This window comes from Gossypium arboreum, chromosome 5 (genome assembly GCF_025698485.1).
Source record: "Gossypium arboreum isolate Shixiya-1 chromosome 5, ASM2569848v2, whole genome shotgun sequence".
In the NCBI taxonomy this organism is placed as follows: domain Eukaryota; kingdom Viridiplantae; phylum Streptophyta; class Magnoliopsida; order Malvales; family Malvaceae; genus Gossypium; species Gossypium arboreum.
Genome location: NC_069074.1, coordinates 14,372,108 through 14,394,837, shown reverse-complemented (window position 1 = coordinate 14,394,837; position 22,730 = coordinate 14,372,108). Strand labels below are relative to the sequence as shown.

Here is a 22,730-nt window from a genome sequence, read left to right as displayed (position 1 = left end):
ATGTGGGTAAACTAACATCTCTTTGGCAAATGACTAAATCACAACAAATTGGACTAATTTGAATAGAACTAAGAACTTAGGTAATGATCCCCTTAAGGGAATATCAATATAAAGTGAGACCGAATATCAAGATAAAGTGAGATCAGAAGGTAATATTGTCGCGCACCCATTCTTTAGTTTTAGATTAACCGGTGAGATCGGAAAATAAACCAGACCTAAATGGTCTAAGTCGGTAAAATTGAGATCAAGAGATAAAATGGAGTCACTCGGTAATTTACGCGATTTATGTCCATAATTCAAGTTTGGCGAACTACATTGAAGTCAACCAACCTCCATTAGTTATTTATTGGATAGTCCCTCTAGTTTTATATTTCTTTCAATTTGGTCCATAGTGTAGAATATTTAATTTTCTTCCAAACTCATCTTTTTGTGAATTGTTGTACTATAAAATCGTATTAGTAGTCGCTTAGACTCGATTGTGTATGTTAGTTATTGCTTAATCGACTTTTCCTTTGGGTTCAACCCCTTGAAATACTTCGTGTTCCATCAGAACTATAAATACTACAACTGACACTGTACGCTTGCAGTAAAACCGGGTTTTAAAAAATAATTTTATAAATTCAGTGTCTCAATATGCATACACGTAGCCAATCAAAGGTTAATTTTGATGTCTATAAACTCTTGTTTCCCAACTTTTTGCACATAGAATGAATGATCTTATTGGCAATGATAATGTTGTCCGTAGTACATCATCGTATAGGAACAAAATTGTAATAATTTAGAGAGACCCAACTAGGGAGTAAACGCTTCGATATGTTCATAATAACTTTTGTGATGATTTGTATACAAATTTATTGGACGAAATTGTTGTATTGATTCCGAAACCTTCTACTTTAGTGTCAAAACAGGAATGGCTTTGTTGAGCCACCCATCTAAATGGCCCCTCGCCATAATATGACATACAAATGGGCAAACATTTCTCTCCACCACGTTCCAATTATTTTGGAAGAAAAACACATGCAACCCATCAATTCCCGACACTCGAAGCATGTAACTAATATTCTAATATACATATTATTTATATAATGTAAGCAAATAAAATTTTGTTAGCAATTTAATTGCATTGGCAAACATCTAACTCAGCATATCATTTAATGAATAATTATAGCACAAAAAAACAAATTGAAGCAAATAAATAAATAAATAAATCAAATCGAATTTATTATAAAAATTTAGAGTCAAGTTAGATAATGTTTATTTCTTTTAAATGTTAGGGTTGGATAGGAGTTGAGGTTTGGGACTAAAAATTCAAGTCAAGATCAAGGTAGGTAAAAATCTGCCTCAGCCCATTGCCATCATAGTGAATATGCAAAATTATTATTGCATATAAAAAATCTCACAAAAATGGATGCAATTATATTACGGTTAAAAATATGCTATAAGTCTCTGTATTCTTCATAATTTTATAATTTAATTTATATATTTTTATTTTATAAATTTAGTCTTTTACTTTTCAGATTTTAAAATATAAATCTAACTATTATGAAACTAAAATTATTTTGTTAAATTTTGGTTTATTGCAATATCATTTTCTTAATTATATAGTTATCAAGTGAGTATTTTTATTAGTATTTCCAAATGTCGCGTTAGCAAATTTAGCAAGTTGACAACTGAACCTAAATTTTAAAATCTAAAAAGTAAAAGGACTAAATTCTTAAAAATAAAAATACAATAATTAAATTTTAAATTTATGAAAAATAGAGACTTACTGCATATCTGAGACAGTGACATTGAATGCCCCCCAGAAAAAAAATCAATATGCATGCTATTACATAGCGGGTCTGAGCTAGGGCAGTGACTGTGAGTGAGGCCCAAATAATATGTACAGAGACCCCATAAACTGAATTTTGAAAACCATACTTCCTTGGTTTAGCTAGACACTGGGAGTTAGGGCCCTACTTTTAGGTAGGAATATAAAGGCCAGGCCCCGCACTTTTATGGTCCTTTCTCATAACATTTCTAATTGCGAAGATTGTTTGGGTTTATATGATTAAGTTTGGAATATTGACAGTATATTTATTATGTATTAATTCATATAATTATATTTAAAAATAAATTCTAGAACTTACTTTTAACCATATGGCACGGTTTGGTTCATTACAGCTTTGTGTATCAAATATATTGTATTATTAAATTTTAAATGAAAAGATTTAAAGCCTATTTTTATGGAATCCTATAATGTGATGGCTAGAGAATTTACACTATTTTAAATGTGGTTTAAGTTTGAATTGTGCTAATCATTATGATTAAAGTTTTACTCTTCTTTTATAATTTAAAAAGAATCTAATTTTATAATTATTACATATAAAAATGGATTGGGGATACATATGTCAGTCAAATGGACTAATATTTCACATGGTTCAGTGCTAAATAACTGTTAAAAATATTTATGGGTTACAATGAACAAATTGTAACTCGAAAAATTATCCCCTAGAAAGAAAAAGTTTTGAAATTTTAAACTCTGTTAAACCTCAATCTTATTTTCCTGTCTGGTTCTTCTTTAGATTATAAGTTATTACTAATTATTATTCTCAGAGCATCGTACTCATAAAAGTTTTCAAGAGAATTGTTGTTTACATGAATATACAAACAAAAGTTTAATATGTGACCAGATTGACAACTGAGTCGTTGTAGTATAGTGGTAAGTATTCCCGCTTGTCACGCGGGTGACCCGGGTTCGATCCCCGGCAACGGCGATTTTTATTACTCTTTTGGGTTTTTCTTATTTTGATACTTACAAGTGTTTCACACAGCATGAGACTACATATATTAACTATGTTCTTGAGCAATCGCCAATCAGAGCGTACAAATGCACTACTGCACTGCTTATGAACAATGACTTTGAATGATAAGTCTGCCTGCTTTGCATCAACACACCTTCAGTGACAGTTGATTTACCCGTATATACTTATGGCATGGGCGAATGAATTTTTTTGCATGCATCTGAGTTATAGATGCTGAAGCATACACTATTTGCACCGACTCCTGCAGATATATGGGAATGTTTTTTTAAGTTAAGACAACTTAATGTGTTGTTAAGTAATCTATTAGCAAGACTACCATTTGCAAAGGAGGACATTATTTTTACACAATCCTCTGCCTATCTCCCCACCTTCCTTTTTACTCCCTTTGCTTCCAAGAAACTGGGTCTTAAATGGAATCCCGCTAATATATCTAGCAACATCACTCTTGGAGATTGCTTTTATTTGCATTCCTTTCATTTAACGGTATTCAACCAGAAAACTGGCCAGCGGCTCCAGTATTTGCTCTCCCATCTTTATCAGCATCTATGTTTTCAGCTATTTTTTATGTCAGTTACTACAAGGTACTCTCCTCCTAGGTCAAACATTTATTTGTTTCCATGTTTAAGTGAAAGTTGTAAATGCTATTTATATATAATTTCATATTATCATCACTAAAACATTGTCAGCATCATGTTATTTTCTTTATCTTCGTTCCGATTAGCTGGTGGCTCTTCCTCAGATACCGCTAATGACCTGAAGACATATGAAAGGGGGAAAAATGCATAGTGCTGATGACTCTGCTCCTTTGGAAGCTATTTTGTTGTCTATTCCTGATGGTTATCACCTTTATTTAAGGTGAAAAGCTTGGTTTTACTTTAGGGGCTCCTTGTGTGTCTATTCCCGATTCTTTAAAAAAAAAAGGGTCAGGAGCAAGGTATGTGAACCCCGATTACCTTTGTCTAATGTGCCTTGAACATTTCAATATCACTGTAAGCTCAAAATAAATTTATAGCTTTTACATGGTTTGACATCTGTTAATTTTTTGCACTTCACGTCCTTAGACCTTACAAAATTACCTATAACTTTATTATTATTGCTCTGCTTACTCTTGGTCACACCATATCATCTTTTTCTTTAATATTTTCAGTCTCCGTTGTTAGCATTTATAGAGCTAAAACTTTAATCTAACAAATCGCACCAAGTGTTTGAGTAAATATTTTTAAAAATATTCTTAACTAAAAAAATGTAAGGGCTGTATTTATAATTGAGCTACCCAGATCCAACCGTACTGATTGGATTATATAAATGGTTGAAATTAATTCTCATGTACCGACTGCTAAGGATTTACAATAATTGTCCTGATAAAAATATAATTTACTGTGGTGTTTACATTTGAGTCAGAATCCAAGTAGATAGGCCTCGAGTTTCTTTTAAGCAATAGATCAATCCTGTCAGGCAAACATGAAGGATCTGAAATCTGTACATCTCCTATACCAAAGAATCCAAGGGCAGGTGTAGAGCTTATACATTTGCTGTATTTAAGAAGGCGCGCCATGGTCTACATAGTGGATGAAGATGCTGTTTTGAGAATCAGATACCGAATAACTGCTACCTCCTCCGACTTTTGTCTATCTGCATGCATGTAGAAGATGATATTTATCGTTTTTTAAGGTATTTTGAATTTTAAAAGGATAATGTACTGTCCACACAGCTTATTGACAAAGCATGTTCTATTTTCAAAGTAGCTACACACTTTTTCCGAGTGCTAAACTTTGAGCTTTCGTAAAAAAAAAAAAAAATGGATGCAAAGGTTTAAAAAGAAAAGAGTCCATCCCTTTACGCTACTCTAGCTTCTGGTTATTAGCATAAGAATAATTCCCTTTCTTTTTGGGGCTAAAGAAATGAAAAAGTAAAACTGCAGAAGAATTTGATGCCATTGTAGGGACACAGGGCCATGCATACATGTCTGTTTCATGGAGGCTTTTAAATAGGAGCTGATCAGGAACTCAGCTGCTCAGAATAAGACATGCCATTAATCTAAGCAGTAGATTTCATTTGACAGCCTCTTAAGTATAATATGTTGAATAATTCAATGGATTATTTTCAACCAAGTACATTATCCAATATCACAATGATGCAAATCACCTGTTACCTCCTCTCTCCCTTTCATGTTTCTTGGGTAGTAAATTTCAAATTGAGACCGTACAACTATTCTCGTTGTCTTGGTTCCAATTTTGTGGAAGTTAGGATAACTTTGTTCACTCTAAATTTAACTTGGATTTAATATGTTTATCAAACCCATCAAAAATATATAATTGATGTATTGACCATAAAAAAAATTGAAAAGGAATTATTTTATATAAAATAAATAAATTTCTTCCCACATTAAAATCTAAAATCTCTAATCCATTTATTTTCTTCTAACACAAATAATTTTTCTCTCAAAATTTTTTATTCTCGCTCTCTCTAATATCTTTACAAGATAGATGTTCAAATTTTCAATATTTTCATGTTGGTCTGTCTAACTTAGTAACAACTCTTTCTTAATTTTTCTTTTCATGCCTTATTGATTAATATCTAAAAAAATATTAAGATTCTAGTTTTTCTTATGATAAATTAGGAGTTATTTTTGCAAGATTGAGTTTTTCATTTAGTGAATGATTTTGGAATATTAATTTTACATGAGATTACTAGCATCGTGATCGAATAATAATTTTAGAGGCTGATTAATACAAATCCTTAAAGAAATTAGTAATGATTGTATTTATAAATACTTGAAATAATTATATTTATAATCTTGAATTTTTTAATATTGATTAGAAATTAAACTTTTATTTAAAATTGTTGTTGCTAGTATGATTATTGTGAATCTTGTGCTTAAAATATTGTATTCTTACACCAAAAAGCAAAGTGATTTTTGTTTTGTGAAAAAAATTCTAATTGTATGTTGACTTGATGAAAACCTTTATGTATTTAAAGACTTAAATTTATTACATGAATAAAAAATATTTTTAAATAAAGTCTATCAGTGATGTAGAGAAAGAACATATTAGTTTATATGAATTTTTATAAACATTTAATTTTAAAAAATTAACCCAGAATCCAAATTTTTTACTTTCACCCCTGTTAATAGATATAAAAAAATCTATTAACAAAAAGTAAAATGCGTAGAACTGAGAAACAAAGCAATAGATTTTCATCAAAGTAAAATGGGTAGCAGAACCTACCGTAGATATCCATGTCGTTTCATCAAAGCATACACGAGTCCTTACTGTTTTGCATACGGCAGAAGAAAACAAGAGAGCGATGGGATAATGGCAGAGGCGACGATATCCATTGAAAACTACTAATGAAAAGACATGAAAGGGTGAGTTGGAATCTCCTGTCCTGTGGGGGACCAGATCCGCACATCATGTTCTCAACTATACTTGGACTCACTCTCTTTAAAGTTTAAACGTCTTCCCACGTCAACGTTCCTCAATCCTCGAATTATTACATTTCACTCGCAATTATTGGTCTGTAGTAATCCATGCACTCGTGGATAACGTGTTTAGCCCTATAAAATTCCATAACTGCCACAACGAATATCACTCCTTTTCTTTTTGGTCCCTTTTATGAACCGCCATTGCAGGGTAAATAAAAACATAGTCCCATTAATTTATACAGCAGTGAGATTTTGCTCAGGCAATGTTATCACTTATCACTAACACAAATAAACGTTGCCTTACTTTGTTTTTATTTCGTTAGACCTCAACATAAAACAATAGATGCTGGTCATCTATATGTCTTAGACTAGTAACATACATCTGTTACATCTGCTAACATTTCTAGCCTCCACCAGGATTGTGACCTTACTAGTTTAGGATGGAAGCATACTGTACAGACAAGAAATGTACAAACAGGAATACTTCATTGATGGCAGCCAGACCCTGCCAACAAACCTAAATGTCTTTTGAGTCCTTCTTGCTTTGGTTGGACTTGGGAGCCTATAGATATAATCTACGAATCATCTAACTCGATGAGGTGTGCTCGTCTTTCAGCAGCCTTTTTCCTAATGAAGATGCCCCATCTCAGAGCTGCCTTAAGCTTGAGCCATCCCACTACGGCTTTGCCTGACGAACGTGAAGCATCATTATCGAAACCGTAAGCCAGGGATGGGGTCGGCATATATGTTGAGGGATACGGATGAGTATCTTCAATAGCATTAAAGGGAGGAGGAGGAGGAGTAGCATGGCAATGGCTTCCCATGTTAAAGATACGAAGCAAATGCTGCATGTCTTCATTATCAAGCATTTCATTGCTTCTCATTTTAATCTCTTCCTCTGAGAAGAAATCATCGATTCCCTTGTAAGTAGGAATGTGTGATGTCCCGCCCTCGTGGAAACCTGGCATGGACGATTGACATGGACCAAGAGCTGGCTCATTGTCATGTCCTGGAACCTGGACCTGGTGTGTACCACTGACCAAAGGATTTTGTAGAGTGAATGAAGAGCCACTGAACTGATTCTGAGCATGAAGATGCACATTTTGTGATTGCATTGACATTCTCGCCGCCATACTATCGTCATAACCTAGGGAGACAAACAACACAGTCAAGACAAACTTAATATATAGCAGTCGGACAAGCTGAACAGCAGACAGCATATAAAAAGTGAAAATTTCATTACCTCCAACATTTAGACTAGAATCTATAGGAGGCTGCTCTGAAGGAACTGGAACTGACAGGGTTGGTAGAGTGTGTTGCTGGTTGATTGAAATTGGATAACCTTGTGGATCCATTGGAACATTGGCTTGTGAAGGACCTGCACTGTCATCTTCCTTAGAGCCTAGCAGAGATTTACTATCATACTCTATAACATGCATCCAATTTTCATATGCTTTCTTCACCAAAGCATCCACGTAAACCTGCAAGAAGCCAAAAACAAAGCCATTTCAATTAATTATCATATAGTAAAAATTAAGAGTAGTAGATAACGTTCCATTTTCTTCTGTAGCCTGAACCGGTTTGAAGATGAATGCAAGTATATACTTACCTTCTGGTTGTCTGCAAGAGAATCAGCTGCATAAAATTGTCCATTAGCAATTAGGCCACTCAACTCGTGGATGCTGTTAAAGACTATGCCAACACTCCTCACATCATCAGGGTAATAAACATAAAGTTTCCCACTTAGAACACAAGTTTTTGCATGCTCCACCAGAACATCCCACATCTTATTAGACATTCCACTTCCAAGAATCTACAAGAAATGGGTCAAAATTTAGTTACAGAAAGAAGAAGAAGAAGAATTAAAATATGATTGAGATTAGAGGATGAGACAAAGAAGCCTTACATTTCTCAGCCTTTGCGAGTCCCTAATCACAAGTCGTAGAAAGTCTTCAACTGTAAAGATCCCAGCTTTATTGAGCCGCTTGTGAAACGACCCATCTTTGCCAATCTTCTCTAATCTCCACACTTCATCGTGTAACGCAGGTGGATAGTGTTTCTTATATACTGTTAAGTGAAAACAAAAAGGAAATAGACAATTTACTGGCTTTTAAGTCTGTTTTCACTGCACAAATACGGATGCTTTGTTTTATAACCAAATTTAAGAACACTCACATTCTCCTCGGTGATCCTTAACGGTGAAGGCTTCTGTTTTCGCTTCACGAATACGGATACCATCACAACAACCAGGGGCAACCTTTAGCCCCAGCCTGAATTTCCTGCTCCTAATCCAGCTCGAGTTGTCAGTAAATGTCAACTCCCCTAGTGTTCCTACACCATCCTTGAGCATTACTTGCAGATCTCCAGTTAGTAGTGGCCTCTTCCCTTCACGCTCCTTGACGATATGACTGTCAAATTCTTCTTCAGTCCAGTTATCATCATCTTCATTGTTAAAATCACCCTCGAGCACGAAGACATCAAGCTTGGCTATGGATTCGGGACCGCATGTTACGACATGACCGGTGTTTGCATCGACCAGGACGATATGGATAGCGGTACCTTGCTCCCCTTCGACCTTCCCTCCTGTAAACAGAGGAAGGGACAACCTGGATCTAAAGTGCAGCTGCAAATTTCTTCCATCAGGTCCTTCTATCCACTTAGGAGAAGACCTGCATTTTCTAAACCATTGTGAGTACGAAAAATAAATGCAGAATCATCAAAAACTCCTCACAAAAATACTCTTAATGGTAACGGGAAAACACATTAATTGGAACAATGCGGGGAAAAACTGCATCAGTAGGAGCAACTGTCACCAGATTTCTGAATAATCAAGAGAAGAAGAGATGAAATTTGAAGCCAAATAACATGAGAATGAATGCAACCAACGGGTTTATAATAGGCAATAATGTTGTGATTAGATGAACAGTGATGGGGCACATAAGTGAAAGAAAAACCAAACGCGCTAGTACAATGTAAGTGTTTTTCCAAACCTGATTATTTTTGCAATAAAATTTTATTGGGAGATAGAGCAATGATTAAAAAGAAAGTTTTCCAAAAGTATTGAAACCATTTTCTTCTTGTATTATTATTGCAATTTTAGAACCAAAAATGAAAAAAAGGAATTCCATACTTAGCCGAAAGCTTGGCAGAGCCCAGCTTTGCTAAAGCACGTTCCACTTCTTCACTGACCTGTTCATATTACCCAGACCAGAAGTGTTTGAGTTTATAGAACATCAGCTTCAAAATGAGAATATGGAAAGAAGATCAAAAGAGAAGAATAAAAACGGAATCTTACAACTCTCCGAAGAATAGGCTCCAATGATGAGCAAAGTTTCTGCAGACTGTCCACCTTCAGTGCTTCAACAATCACACTGCATCAATGTCAAAGCTTTATGTTACCAAAAAACCTAGCAGCAGCTTGACACAAGGATGAACCCAAACACCATTTAAAACTATGCATCAAATCTTGATTCCTCGGTAGTAAAGTTGCTCGTTTTTCATATATTTTACAAAAAAACAAAGTCGAGGCAAGAAAGACAGGTTTTTTTTATTTTATTTTATATTTTTTATGGTTTTACTAAGCTCGGTCAGTCAAAACACTGCAACTGGCACTAACACCCATGCCCCATTTTTCATTTGGCTCGTAATGAAACAACACAACTATGGTCTCCATGCTCTTTATATTTTATATATAATTAAACCAGAATAATCCAAAATTATTCTTTTAAAAGAATAGATTTTATTCCCTGAGAAAGCTGTTTAAGAGTTTTTGTCTAAATATATATATATTGGCTATTCCAAATTCCAATAACGTCTAACAGAATCTAAAGTAAACCATTTAATGCATAGCATGTTTCAGATTCAATTTACTGAACTCGGAATTCAATTAAAACTGTATCCTTACATTAACCACATTGCACCCAATATAAATAAATATAATACAAAATCAACAAAATGTTTGATTTGAGAAAAGAGAAGAGAGTGAAGAGACCTAGCAAGAGCAGGTCGTTTCCTGTCAGGCCCTTCATCACCAGAACTCGAATCTAAACCTCTCTTCTCTCTCGCCATATACTTCATTTGCATTTTTTTTTCAAACTCAGCCCTGTTTGGTTGCCCAGAAACTACTAACACAACAAAACACCTCTCTCTCTCTTTCTTTTCCCTCTTCTCCTAGCTTATTTTGAACTTTGCATTTCTCAAAAAAAACAAAACCCCAAACTCGAAAAACACTTCTCTTTCTCTTCAAAGGTGATTCGATTTTTATCCACCCAAAAAAAAAAAAGAGAATAAAATTTCTCTCTCTCCTTTTTTTTTTCCTTTTTGAAAAAGAAAAAGAGAGGAGGAGTAAAGTGAAAAGCGAGGGAATTGGATTTTAGGAAGAGAAGGTTCAAGGAAACGTCGGCGAACTTTCGTTGTTGTTATTGCGTTGTGGACAATGTTGTGTTTACTCACAGTGATGGCTTTGGCACTGTGGCTAATCTGTTTAGGAATCTCTTTACAAAATTCGCACGGTCGTCCCCGCTCAGCTATGATCTTCGTGGTTCTTTTTTTTTCCCTTCTTTTACAGAACCGTTCGATTCTACGCTGTACTTGTTTGTAATTATTTGCGGTTAATTTCAACTTCGTAGTTAGGACTAATGATTGCTGGTTCGTATACGTACGTGATCAGCACTGTTACGTTTACGAAATTGTTTGAATTTCTGTCGATTTCGCATACAGGTTTATTTTCCGTATCACTATTATCCATACATAATAAACATAAAGTTAAAATATGTTATAAGCCCTCTATCTTTTGAAAATTTATAATTTAGTCTCTTTATATTTAATTTTATAAATTTAATTCATTTACTTTTCAAATTTTAAATTTCAGGTCCAACTGTTAATATTATTAAATTATTTTGTTAATTTTGTTGGTATAACAATTTATAAAAAAAAATCACCTCATAACTATGTAACCAAAATAATATGTTATAATAAACTTTAATTTAATTTTTAAAATTTAATAACTAAACTCAAATTTTAAAATTTAAAAATAAAAAATAATATTCTAAAAATAAAAATACAAGGAGAAAATTTTTAACTTTCAAATAGTACAAGGGTTATGACAAATTTTAACCTAATCATAATCAAATACTTCACATAGGTATTAATCATTGGGGGATCTGTTTTGTGGTATTAATCATGAGGGGGGCTGTTTTGTCTGGCTTAGTTAACTAGCTTCCAATCCATTGTAATGGTTTAAGCAAAATTTTATGTTAAAAGGTAACAGAGGCCAAACCTAACCATCATTTCCTCTATCATTTCATCAAAGACCTCGGACAGATTTTATTCTATTTTTTAAAAAAAAGGCAGCATTTTTGGTCCATTTATTCTCAACCAGACAAAACACCCGGGACGGGATCAGTCATGCAACCAAATTATAATGACTATCAGATCAGATAGACCTATTCTTTTCACAAACTTCAATTATGTCGGAAAAAAAATTATTTTAAAAGGTTAGGTAAAATTCTGGTTGAAATCAAAAGCTAGAAGTCTTAAGGGATTTTTTCTTAAGTTTAAATTTTAAAGTATAGCTAATATTATTGGGAGAGTTTTATTTTATATGAATCACTCATTTTAAATTGAATTAGGTTTAGATCTTAAAATAAATGAGGATATCTGTGAAGGTTTCATATAAATATTATCCCGTACTAGATTCAAACTGTAATGTAAATATTATGAAGTCAAAATCTCATCACTTACAAATTATTAATTAGTTTAAATTATTAAATACAAATATTTCTAACTTAGTTTTAATTATTAATAAGTGAATATAGATTACTAATTAAATTTAATTTTGTGACCGCCAATAATTTATTTGTAACATTATTAATAATTGAATATAGGAAGCAATTTACATTCACTTATTATGTAAAATTATAAGTTGAATTATTAAATACTTGTAAATTAGAAAGATTAATTACAAAATATAACTTGTAAAGCGTTAAAAATTATATAAAAAGGTTTAGGGTTTATATTGTAATTTTTCTTCTATAAATGCTTTTTTTCCTTAAAACATGTCAAATTTTTATAATATGAACACATTAAAAACATAACAACCTTATAGTATATATATATATATATATATATATATACACTAGTTTGTCTTCATGTGCAATGCACAGTTTTGATTGTATATATAAATTCAAAATGTATTACACTTATTTATTAAAAATTATTGCAAAATTTCTAACATTTTGAAAATATGATAATTGAAAAAATTTTAAAAATACATTTTAACTTTTACATTCTTGATAGTTTATATTATGATTTATGATCGATTTGTATCAATTTTAGTTTATTTTTTTAATTTTATGTTGAAAAATTATACGTGTTTGCAACTTCATTATTTGTAAGGTGAAAAATGAAGTATACAAATTTCCTTAAATTATTGAACATGCTTCATATTATTTTTATTCAATTTTTTCTTAATTTATTTTTTATTTTTAAATTAGTAAATATGTGAAGTTATATTTGATAGTACCTGAATATGTTTGGAATTAATTCAAAAGATTATTAATTTAATGCATTTAAGAATTATTTTATTGCTTTTCACTAAATTTTAATATGCACAAATTAATTAGCAAATATGTGGAGTTATATTTGATATTATCCAAATATGTTTGCGATTAATTCAAAAGATCCAAAATATTTAGTTCAGTTCCATCACTAAGGGAAAAAGTAATTAATTTAATGCATTTAAGAATTATTTTATTATTTTCACTAATTTTAATATATAAAAAGGAAATAATATTCAAAGGAATTGTTTAGGAATATTATAAGAAATATATGTTTAGTTAAAAATTTTTATTTAATACTATGAATATTTTCATTATTAATTGTATTGATGTTAAATTTTAAAAATGAATAAAATATGTGAGGGTTTATTTTGCAATTTTTTTAATAAAAAATTAAGCTTCAAATAAGATGGACAACTACAAAATGAATTTTGAGATAGAACTTTTAAAAGAAATTATAAAACACTGAAAATTTTAATGGCATAATTTGTATTTTAATTAAGCCTCAATTTAAATCCATTGATAAATACAGAGGACTACATAAATAAAATGGTGAGATGAAATTCCACAAAGAAAGATGTTAAAACACAAAAGGACTTAATGAGATAATATCCCTTAATGTTTTGTTTACAAGACGTAATTGATTTTATATCCAACATTGCATACACAAGTTCATAACTCCATTAAACATAAATTCATGTGAATTTTTAATTATTTTATTTTAAAAATATAAAAGTAAGAGAAGATAAAAGAAATTATTAAAATAATAATAGTAATCATCTAATAAAAGGGTATAGTAATAATTTTCTAATCGAGTTGACACATGATTAATCTGTGACGCTAACTTAATTAGAGATCTTATTAATTTAATAAGATTAGATAAATTTTAATTCATATTATATATTGTTTTTAAAACATAATAATTTAAACTTTAATAAGTTTGAATTTAGATTATATGCATTAATTTAAATGTGGATAAACTTTAATATCAGTGATATTAATATGAAAATTTTGTTTTGAAAATTAATTTAATATGTGAAAATTTCTAATGTTACCAAATGTAAAAAATTGTGTTGAATTTTTTTACTTGTAATAGTGTATATATAAAATATAATATTTCACTCTCAATAGAAAAAAAACATTGTGAATCTCGATATTAAGCAATTTAGTCTTTTAAAAAAATTAGATCAATTTAATCATTGTCAATTTCAAAAGTGAGCAACTAATGACAATTAATTACAATATTAAAGTTTTCATTTGTTGTACATATTTTTATTGGTATAATAATAAATTTAGCTTTCAATATTTACACATTTGGTCAATATTTGTAGATAATATATAAAAATTGGAAGCTAAATTTGCTATTAATACCAATTAAAATTTTGTTTAATTGACAGAAAATATTAACACTATAATTAATTATTCTTAGTTCCTTGCTTTCAAAATCGCTCTACTCTTTTTAGAGGAATCAATTTTCTTAATGTTGAAATTAAGAATGATTGGAAATGTGTTTTTTTTTTTTTGCAAAACAATGAATCCCTTCATTTCTAATTGCTAGTATAAATCTTAAATTCCAACAAGTGTGTAAGTGAATTTTTGGATCGATTTGATTTTATGTTATAATTCTTTAAAGGTACACGAGTTAAAATCTTTCAAAATAATTCACTAGTGAGAAAAAAAAAATGGAATATGGTAAAGTGTATCATTCCATGGTTAGATTATTTTTTTAAAAGATGTCTTTGATCATGCGTTGCAGATCTTGTTCAGCATGTATTTCAAAGAAAAGTGTAGTAGCTACCTCCTATGGCCATTTTTATCTTCAGCCAAAGTAATTACTTAATTGAAGAGAGGAAAAACAGAGTAATTAAGCAAAAGCCTTGATACTTTTGATGTAGGGAGTCTGGAAATGCATTCAAGTGGGTGGTGGAACAAAAATAAATCTCTTCAATATTTGAACGCAAAAGGGAAAATATTCATACACTGCAAGTGGGAGTTTTCCCATTGAACCAAACTTCAAACTAGGCAGTAGGAGAAGAAACAGGATAGAGACAACATACGGGTCACCCCCAGATCGCCAATCCATCCGGGCTGTTAAAACTTTGCATTACACCCTTCCATATAAAATAACATCAAGTATCCATGTCTACTGAAAAATTTGTCCGATTTAGAAGTCAATGCGAGTTCTTGCTCCTTTTCTTCCCCTTATTTTTCTCTCTTTTACTTGGTGGCTTAGGTCTGTGTCTAGCAACTCTCTTGAGGGGTTTACTTTTGCTCACAGGTAAGGCGAGTTTTTTATCAACTTTATCTCCGACTGATCTGAGCATCGTAGTTTGAGTCTTTGCACTAGTGAAATCTTCTTCCTCACGAGAAATCTCACTAGTAATCACAGTGACTGTCATGTTTCCACCATCATACATAGTTGTCCCTTCCACAGATAAACAAAAGCCGACCACATAATAAGATAAGCAATACGTTTGAGCTTTGTATCATAAAAATGCCAGTGCAATATAGCGATTGAAAGCAAAGAAAACCATTGTCCTCTATAGTCGATAAACATTATAGTAGCTTGTGAATCCATCAGTCTGTAGGATTAGAAATATACCAGAAACTGATGCAATTGGCTCTCTTTGTTCATCATATTCGTTGTTCTCATCAATTCCATCAGGTCCCGAGCTTGTCTTGGGAAGTGCTCCCCCATATAGGGCAAATTCTTTTTCTAACTTTCTCTGATGATTTCACCAACCAAAGAAGTAACTTCGGATTGTTTTCAAGTTAGATAGGAAAGCCAAATACAAACATAAAACTAAGTAGACTCTGTATGCAGCAAACATAACACACAAAGTTAAATGCTTGAATCCACTAGGGTTAAAAGCAGATACATGAACTCCTGGAGAGATCCTCCAATTCCTTGTATAATGCTATGTTACTCGAACTCGGGGGGTGATTGTCAAATATTGGTATGTGTTTGCACAGAATGCTTAATGTTTTCTAAGTTTTTCCCATATATCTGAAGAATCTATACCAGTACACATGTTTGAATGTTTGTCTGCTACAAGCATTGGACATGAATTCTTTAGAGAAAATGAAGAATAGGAGCAACATAAGTCTAATTTCATTGCAAAGGTGGGAATGAAAAGGAAGAACAAGGTTTCTCCCAATCTTGTTATTCAAATCTCATTGGCAGATTAATGGTGACAATCCTTTCCGAGTGGCTATGCCTATGATAATTGGTTTCTATTTGCATAGGGAAATGGAATAGAATCGTTGAACTAATTTCCTTGATATATTTCAACAGCCGTAACTATTCGATTTTAAAGCAACCACTATGGCAAAAAGTGCAAATCTAACAAATATTAGCTGCAGTTTGAAGACATTTGATTTGAATCGAAATACAATAGCATCGTCCGAAACAGGTAAAAAGATGGAAGAAAAGGAAAACCTTTTTGCGCTGTTCAATACGCTTGCGTCGTTCAGCCTGCTCTTGCTTCTTATGGGCTTCCTTTCTTCGCTTCTTCTTCCTCTTGTGAAACCCAGTAACGTAATCCCTTACCAATTCACCAATTATCAAAGCAAAGCAAAGCAAATATTAGCCTTTTTACCTAGGTTGGAATAAAGAACGAGTTATGCGCGTGGTATGGTACCTGAGATCCTTCTCGTTGAAAGAGACGGAGAGTGCTTTGTTTTTGAGAGCTCTTTTCTTTATGTGGCGGCCTCGGGGCTTCGATTGTAGCACCGGTGCTTCCTCTTCGTATTCTTCTTCTCCTCCCATGGCAGCAAACAGAGCAGCTTCGTCTCTCCCTAGATTGCAATGTGAGGTTTAACGAGCCGAGGTTTTGGAGACAGGCTTTAGGTCTGGGCTCAACGTGGCATGTTTTGGGTTATTAACCCGGTCCAGTATTTTATCTTTCAACCCAAACAAACTCGACAGTGGACGGATCGGAAATTCTAAATGGCGCAATCATTACCCGCCACGCTCCTTTCCCTTTTTTTCTATGGTAAATTTCCTTAAATCTTTATTATTAATCTTTTAATCACTTTTAAAATGATAAAACCATTCAGTTCAAAAACAGAAACCCTTTTTTTCTTGAATATTATCCATTTCAAATTTCATTTTATTTTTTTCAACTATGAAATGGTACGTTCAAAACTTACTGTACGTGATTGATTCATTTGTCTACAATCTATTCAATATTATTTCTCGAACGGTGTTCAACGTCATGACAAATATCATTCACAACATCAACAAGAAAAACGTCATGAAAATATCGAATAAAAAACGAAATTAAAATAATCACCATACCATAAGTCTTGCCCGGTACATTATGTGTAATGTAAACAAATGAATAGCGCCACAGCGTGGCCGCATCAACAATGAAACGAGGGTGGAAAAGAAAAAAAGAGCTATCCAAAAGCAACAAACGATTTGACCAAGAACCGCGAAGCGAATCAGAAACTTCTCAACCCCACTTCATCCCCGCCCTCTGCCGTCTTAAACCCAACCAAACCAAACCGTACCTTCCCATTAATAATTGCCAGATGCCAGCCATTTTGAAAACCAGTTAACACTATGGATCCAGAGAACCTCTCATCCTTCATATCAGACCGAGTCCTCGTCAACGGGAAAGTGGTTCCCCTGACGTTCACCAGAGACGGGAAGCTCCGGTGGAACCATGACGACCGGCGGTGCTTGAACGTTGAGAAGGAGGTTCTCGGATTCACCTTCGAAGGTTCTAGAATCCGAGTCAATGTCGCCGTCGAAAAGAGAGATGGAATACTCTGTTTCGCGAACATGGGAGGTATCGCGAGGCAGAGTTTTGTGTTCGAGCCTCTCTCAGAGGAATCGCTCGCTCTCTGGTCTCAGAAGCTTCGTGATTATATTGATTCTCTCGGTAAAATTTTAAAAGAAAGTCATTTTCATTTTTCAAGTTTTATAATTTGAATTATTTATCGTAACAATTTTTGTTTTCGTAACAGGTAGGCCAAAGAGACTATTGATATTTGTGAACCCGTTTGGAGGGAAGAAATGTGCAACTAAAATTTTCGTAGAAGATGTAAGACCTTGCCTTGAAGATGCTGATATACAGTTTACTGTCATAGGTTTGGATTCAATGTTTTTCTCCCCATTAAATCCATGTTTTAACTTAACACAATTCTGTTCTCTTTTATTAATTTCGATGATAATCACAAATTTTCAGAAACTAAACATCAGCTGCATGCTAAAGAAGTTGTCAAAACCTTGGATTTATCAAAATATGATGGAATTGTTTGTGTTAGTGGCGATGGAATCCTTGTTGAGGTTAGTTAATCCAATTCTCTGAATATTGGATTATTATTGTAAATGTGGGTGGTTTTTTTTTTTTTTTTTTCAATATCTCAACATTGTTGCCACCTTTTAGTAGGTGATAAATGGATTACTTGAAAGAGAAGATTGGAGTGATGCAATAAAGATGCCTATAGGAATGGTTCCTGCTGGTGCGTTTTCTCTCTATCACCATGTTAGTATAAGATAAAATTTCAACATGTAATTAGTGAATGTAAATCTTTGCTTGGATTGTGCTTTGAAGGAGTTTATTAATTTTTGGAACCTTTAAAATTTGTGGTTTTATGTTAGTTGTAAGTTGAAACCAAAGCCCTCTCTTTCATAAAAGTTTACCACTTTTGGGACCTCTTCGCAATGATTTTCTGGTTCAGAATGTGACGCGTAAAGAGTTTCTTTGCCAATTTGATTTTTATTATCTATTCAGTATTTTCTGGTTCAATATGATTCTGATTGGTTTGATTTTTTTTTTCCATGCTTAATTAGAAAACTATCTAATGACTTATTTGGACAGTGTTGATATCTGATTGGATATGGTTGTGGATGTAGGAACGGGAAATGGCATGGTGAAGTCTTTGCTGGATTCAGCTGGTGAAATATGTAGCCCATCTAATGCCATTCTTGCTGTTATCAGAGGTTAACAAGGGTGTCTTTTATTTCATTAAGAACATAATTATTTTCGTTCTTTCTCTGAGCAGCAAATAGTATTTCATTTTGATTGAAGAATTTTTGGGCTTAATATAGTACTACTGACAGGGCATACACGTTCGTTGGATGTAGCTACTATCTCGCAAGGGAAAACTAGATTTTTTAGTGTCTTGATGCTTGCATGGGGTATGTAGAATTATTCCTCCTTCCATTAATCCAAGTTTGGTAATGCGTGCATCTGGCTGGTTTTGACTACAGGTCACAAACTTTAAAATTATTGCACTTTTAACATTTTGGCAAATGTTTTTTTTTCCAGGTCTGATTGCAGACATTGACATCGAATCTGAAAAGTATAGATGGATGGGGAGTGCTCGTATTGATTTCTATGTATATCCCTTCATCTGATCTGGTTGTTGTTGTGCACAAGGACTTTTATATAGCTTTAGCACCTTATTTAGGGCACAGCCAGTATGGCTCCATAAATACGTTTGGGATTTGGTAATGAGAATAGTCTTTGTGTTTCCTCTGTAGGCTCTTCAACGTATAACATATTTAAGGCATTACAATGGACGTGTTTCTTTTGTGCCTGCTCCTGGCTTTGAAGAGTATGGCGAGCAAACCATTTATTCTGGTGAACCTTCCTGTGAAACACGCACAAGTCAACAAGAGTCCCTTAACACTCAACAGCCTGGGTACCTTGGATCCGATGTTAAGTTGGAGAACATGCATTGGAGGACTATTAGCGGACCATTTGTTTCAATCTGGCTTCATAATGTACCGTGGGGAAGTGAAGATGTCCTGGCTGCACCCAATGCAATGGTTTATTTTACACTAACTTGTGAATTCAATTATTTGTTCTATTATCCATAAAATATGTCTTAATTTTTTGCTATCCTCTGCCTTATACATGAGCAACTTCCTTTAGCCTTTAGCCCGTAAGTAGCATCTGCAGTGTCATTAACTTCAAATTTTGAGTTTGTCCAAACTCCACTGGAATTGACACTAAAGTTTAGAAAAGATACTACTATGTTCTTCTCTGACTTAATCTTATCACTTTAAAAGCATCCATTAATACAAACCAAAGCAATTGAGATTTCATTCTGTATAATCTATAGCATATGAAGCTTCATTTTGATGCCCTCTTGAGCTCAGGAAAACTTAGTTTGAAGAATGCTACACTCACTAAGGGACTGTTTCGTCTTCAAGACTTTAGAAGCTCTAAGATTCCAAAAGAATTACTACACTATGTAGAATGTGCCGAGCAAGGACTGGCTCACTTTTTCAATTTTTCATCTCTTAATTAAAATTCCTGCAACCATGCCACATTTACTCTATGCAATTTCAATTATGTTTAATCTTGCACGATGGATTTCACCGTTGAAATTTGAACTTTTCAGGTCTGAAATTTTCTGTTTGATTTATGTTTCTAACATGCATGCATGACTAATATTACTATCATGTTTCTTTTGATGGTTGCAATTGCAGTTCTCGGACGGTTATTTGGACTTGATTATCGTAAAGGACATCCCGAAATTATCCTTGCTGTCATTACTATCAAAAATGAATGATGGGAGTCATGTCCATTGTCCACACGTTATGTACCTTAAGGTGAGTTAACTAATCGATAACCATTTAACCTTGGGATTGGTTTTTGTAACTTTTCTTCTATATAAAATTTCGAAGAACCATGGTCCTATCTTTAGCAATAAAACCATCCATGTTCTTTGTGATTAACTACAGGTGAAGGCATTTGTGTTGGAGCCTGGTGCTCGAATCGATGATCCAATGAAGGAAGGGATCATCGACTCAGATGGTGAGCTTCTTGCCAGGGGAAATGTAACATACAAGGGTAATGTAAAGTGCTCTATGGCGTACGATAAGCTTCAAATAACCGTGGATCAAGGTTTAGCTACTTTGTTTGCACCTGTATAGAGCCTGTAAGTTGATTATAGATGAGCCCTGTTTTATGTTTACATTGATTTAAAGGGTTTTATGTTACTAAAAAAAGTCTGTTTAGGGGATTGAAATTTTGAAAGGAAAAATGATAATATTTGATGTCATAAACTTTCCATATATAATAATATGATAAATCCTGATTCCACCGCTCAATAATAAGGGTACATCTGATATGAATGAAGCAATAAATATTGTACTACTAAAAAGGAGTGTACATGAATTCTTGACAATACCGGTAATTTGTAAAGGGAAAGTTTAGTTTAAGTTCAAATTTTATTTTACTTACACGTGTAAGTCTTAAATTTAGATTCCAGTCTTATTTTTAGTTTTATTATTCTAATTTATGTTTAAATATATTATAGTATTTTTATTTTAACTATAAATATAATATATATGGTATTACTTGTTATTGTGAACTGTAAATATAACTTGTTATTGTGAATTATAAGTCTAACTTCAAAAAAATTATGTATATCTAACACATACGTAACATGAAATCCGTTGAAGGGAAAATAGTTAGGCGTGGGACATGCAACAGGTACGATATGAACACACACCAAAAGTGGAAGACAAGGTGATTCTACTTTATACACATTTGTTCATACTTTGAGAGGCCAGACCAGCTATGACTCGTGTTTCTTATGGTTTCCGTAATGTCAAAACGTTTAAAAGAAGAAAAAAAATAAGAAGGCCCCACATCAAGTGCCCTCCCCCTCAAACAAAGGTTAACTGGTACTTCTAGACACGTTGTTTTTTGTTCCAACAGAAACAGTTCTCTCTCGCTCTTTATATATAGATATACAAATTGTTATTGGTTGAAAATAATTAAATTGATTGAAATACGATACGGATAAATGGGGGAATGAAATTAAAGGTGAGTTTAGATGATATAATAGCAATAATATAATATGAGATAAAAAATAAGTTAAATGTACCATTCAATTGTCAATTTAAACTAAGCCTAACAGGCAGAGGCACCCTCGCAGCAGTTTCACTCGACCAGCGCGTATCTGGAGTGCTAGTCGTCTATTCTTTTGGTTTGGTGCTCAAAGCTTTGATGATGATTTGACAAGGCTGATGAGGGGGCATTGCCACCTGGTAGATCTAACTGAATCTTGCTGCAGCAAATCGAAATCAAAATCTTCATCTCAAGAAAAAGCTTTGAGAATTGAGATATGTTGACGTCACTTTGACCTTCTTTGGGTATGGGCTCCCCCGCGCATGCAGATGCAGTCACTTTCCATTATCTGCTTCTGCCACTCCGAATTTGACCAGCTATATGATGTCCTTCAACTGCTCCTCTTATTTCCATTTAAACAATGGCCTTCCATATTTTAACCCTCACTATGATCTTATCTCTTCTATCAACCAAAGGTTTTCAATCTGCTTGATCCAGCCACAACAATTTCATTTTTACTTAAATAAGATTTTATGTTTGATTTTTGTGAGTGATTAAGAGAGACGTATAAAGCCAAAATGGAATAATTTTACGAGGAAACATCAATTGTGATTATCAATTGCAACTCGTTAGACTTAGACCAAAGTCGTGCTCAATCAATACACATACAGTAACCTCAACCTTATTTTAAGTATATGGTTGCTGAAAATATACAAAATACAAAACAACTTCGGTTTCATATCCACGTTAGCTACTATATATATTATAATGTACAATATAAATATAGAACCGGTCCAAGCCAATATTGTCCCGTACCCAAAGTTTGAAGTTTAAACAGCGAACTGCACTTTAGGATTATGTGGTGTGATTCATGCACTCTTCCAACTAATCATAATTCAATTGCACATTTTTTCTAATTTGTGGCTGTCTACCATAGTCCACTACGTGTCACATTTCTCCTTCGAAAGAAACAACAAGAAAAAATAGCATCATTGTTAGATGTGGTCGAGATTCTATATATATGTTTGCCATGTAATTTAAACAACCATCATCTCTTTAGTATTTATCACATACCAAAATATCTCAAAAACTCTTCTTGTCTTCTTCTCGCATCCCCAACATTTTA

The 22,730-nt window shown here is 33.1% G+C and overlaps 3 protein-coding genes and 1 non-coding gene across 5 annotated transcripts; 2 read left to right on the top strand and 2 right to left on the bottom strand.

Annotated features, from left to right (window-relative positions):
* The first annotated feature begins 2,684 nt into the window (after positions 1-2,684).
* On the top strand, positions 2,685-2,756 carry TRNAD-GUC (transfer RNA aspartic acid (anticodon GUC)). Its single transcript has one exon. It is a non-coding gene; the product is annotated as a tRNA-Asp (tRNA).
* A 3,642-nt stretch (positions 2,757-6,398) lies between these two features.
* Positions 6,399-10,952, bottom strand: LOC108450661 (calmodulin-binding protein 60 B-like). The gene is made up of 8 exons (XM_017748381.2): positions 10,220-10,952; positions 9,524-9,599; positions 9,359-9,417; positions 8,404-8,897; positions 8,135-8,295; positions 7,838-8,041; positions 7,472-7,709; positions 6,399-7,375 (listed from the first exon to the last, which is right to left on the bottom strand). Exons 1-8 carry the CDS (start codon positions 10,309-10,311, stop codon positions 6,804-6,806), a joined length of 1,896 nt encoding a protein of 631 aa, XP_017603870.1. The 5' UTR covers positions 10,312-10,952; the 3' UTR covers positions 6,399-6,803.
* Positions 10,953-14,649: 3,697 nt separating this feature from the next.
* On the bottom strand, positions 14,650-16,650 carry LOC108450431 (uncharacterized). The gene is made up of 4 exons (XM_017748054.2): positions 16,427-16,650; positions 16,225-16,330; positions 15,388-15,511; positions 14,650-15,210 (listed from the first exon to the last, which is right to left on the bottom strand). The coding sequence occupies exons 1-4, from the start codon at positions 16,552-16,554 to the stop codon at positions 14,957-14,959; spliced, it is 612 nt and encodes a 203-aa protein (XP_017603543.1). The 5' UTR covers positions 16,555-16,650; the 3' UTR covers positions 14,650-14,956.
* A 364-nt stretch (positions 16,651-17,014) lies between these two features.
* LOC108452020 (sphingosine kinase 1) lies at positions 17,015-20,865 on the top strand. 2 transcript variants are annotated; one of them, XM_017749751.2, is made up of 10 exons: positions 17,015-17,674; positions 17,760-17,882; positions 17,981-18,081; positions 18,185-18,257; positions 18,652-18,738; positions 18,859-18,936; positions 19,067-19,137; positions 19,282-19,569; positions 20,236-20,358; positions 20,491-20,865. In XM_017749751.2, exons 1-10 carry the CDS (start codon positions 17,353-17,355, stop codon positions 20,680-20,682), a joined length of 1,458 nt encoding a protein of 485 aa, XP_017605240.1. In that variant the 5' UTR covers positions 17,015-17,352; the 3' UTR covers positions 20,683-20,865. The 2 variants fall into 2 exon arrangements, with proteins under 2 accessions (XP_017605240.1, XP_017605241.1); XM_017749752.2 differs by lacking the exon at positions 17,015-17,674 and having other exon boundaries at positions 17,859-17,882; positions 18,182-18,257.
* The last annotated feature ends 1,865 nt before the right edge of the window (positions 20,866-22,730 follow it).

Excerpts from the sequence above, each read along its gene's own strand:
- LOC108450661 (XM_017748381.2), bottom strand. The coding sequence starts at position 10,311 with ATGCAAATGAAGTATATGGCGAGAGAGAAGAGAGGTTTAGATTCGAGT. Across the intron at positions 9,600-10,219 it reads AAACGACCTGCTCTTGCTAG|TGTGATTGTTGAAGCACTGA; the intron begins GTCTCTTCACTC and ends ACATTGATGCAG. Across the intron at positions 8,296-8,403 it reads TAAGGATCACCGAGGAGAAT|TATATAAGAAACACTATCCA; the intron begins GTGAGTGTTCTT and ends TTCACTTAACAG.
- LOC108452020 (XM_017749751.2), top strand. The coding sequence starts at position 17,353 with ATGGATCCAGAGAACCTCTCATCCTTCATATCAGACCGAGTCCTCGTC. Across the intron at positions 18,739-18,858 it reads CATTCTTGCTGTTATCAGAG|GGCATACACGTTCGTTGGAT; the intron begins GTTAACAAGGGT and ends TACTACTGACAG. Across the intron at positions 18,937-19,066 it reads TGTCTTGATGCTTGCATGGG|GTCTGATTGCAGACATTGAC; the intron begins GTATGTAGAATT and ends TTTTTTTTCCAG.
- LOC108450431 (XM_017748054.2), bottom strand. The coding sequence starts at position 16,554 with ATGGGAGGAGAAGAAGAATACGAAGAGGAAGCACCGGTGCTACAATCG. Across the intron at positions 15,512-16,224 it reads GTATTGAACAGCGCAAAAAG|AGAAAGTTAGAAAAAGAATT; the intron begins GTTTTCCTTTTC and ends TGAAATCATCAG. Across the intron at positions 15,211-15,387 it reads GCCAATTGCATCAGTTTCTG|GGACAACTATGTATGATGGT; the intron begins GTATATTTCTAA and ends TATCTGTGGAAG.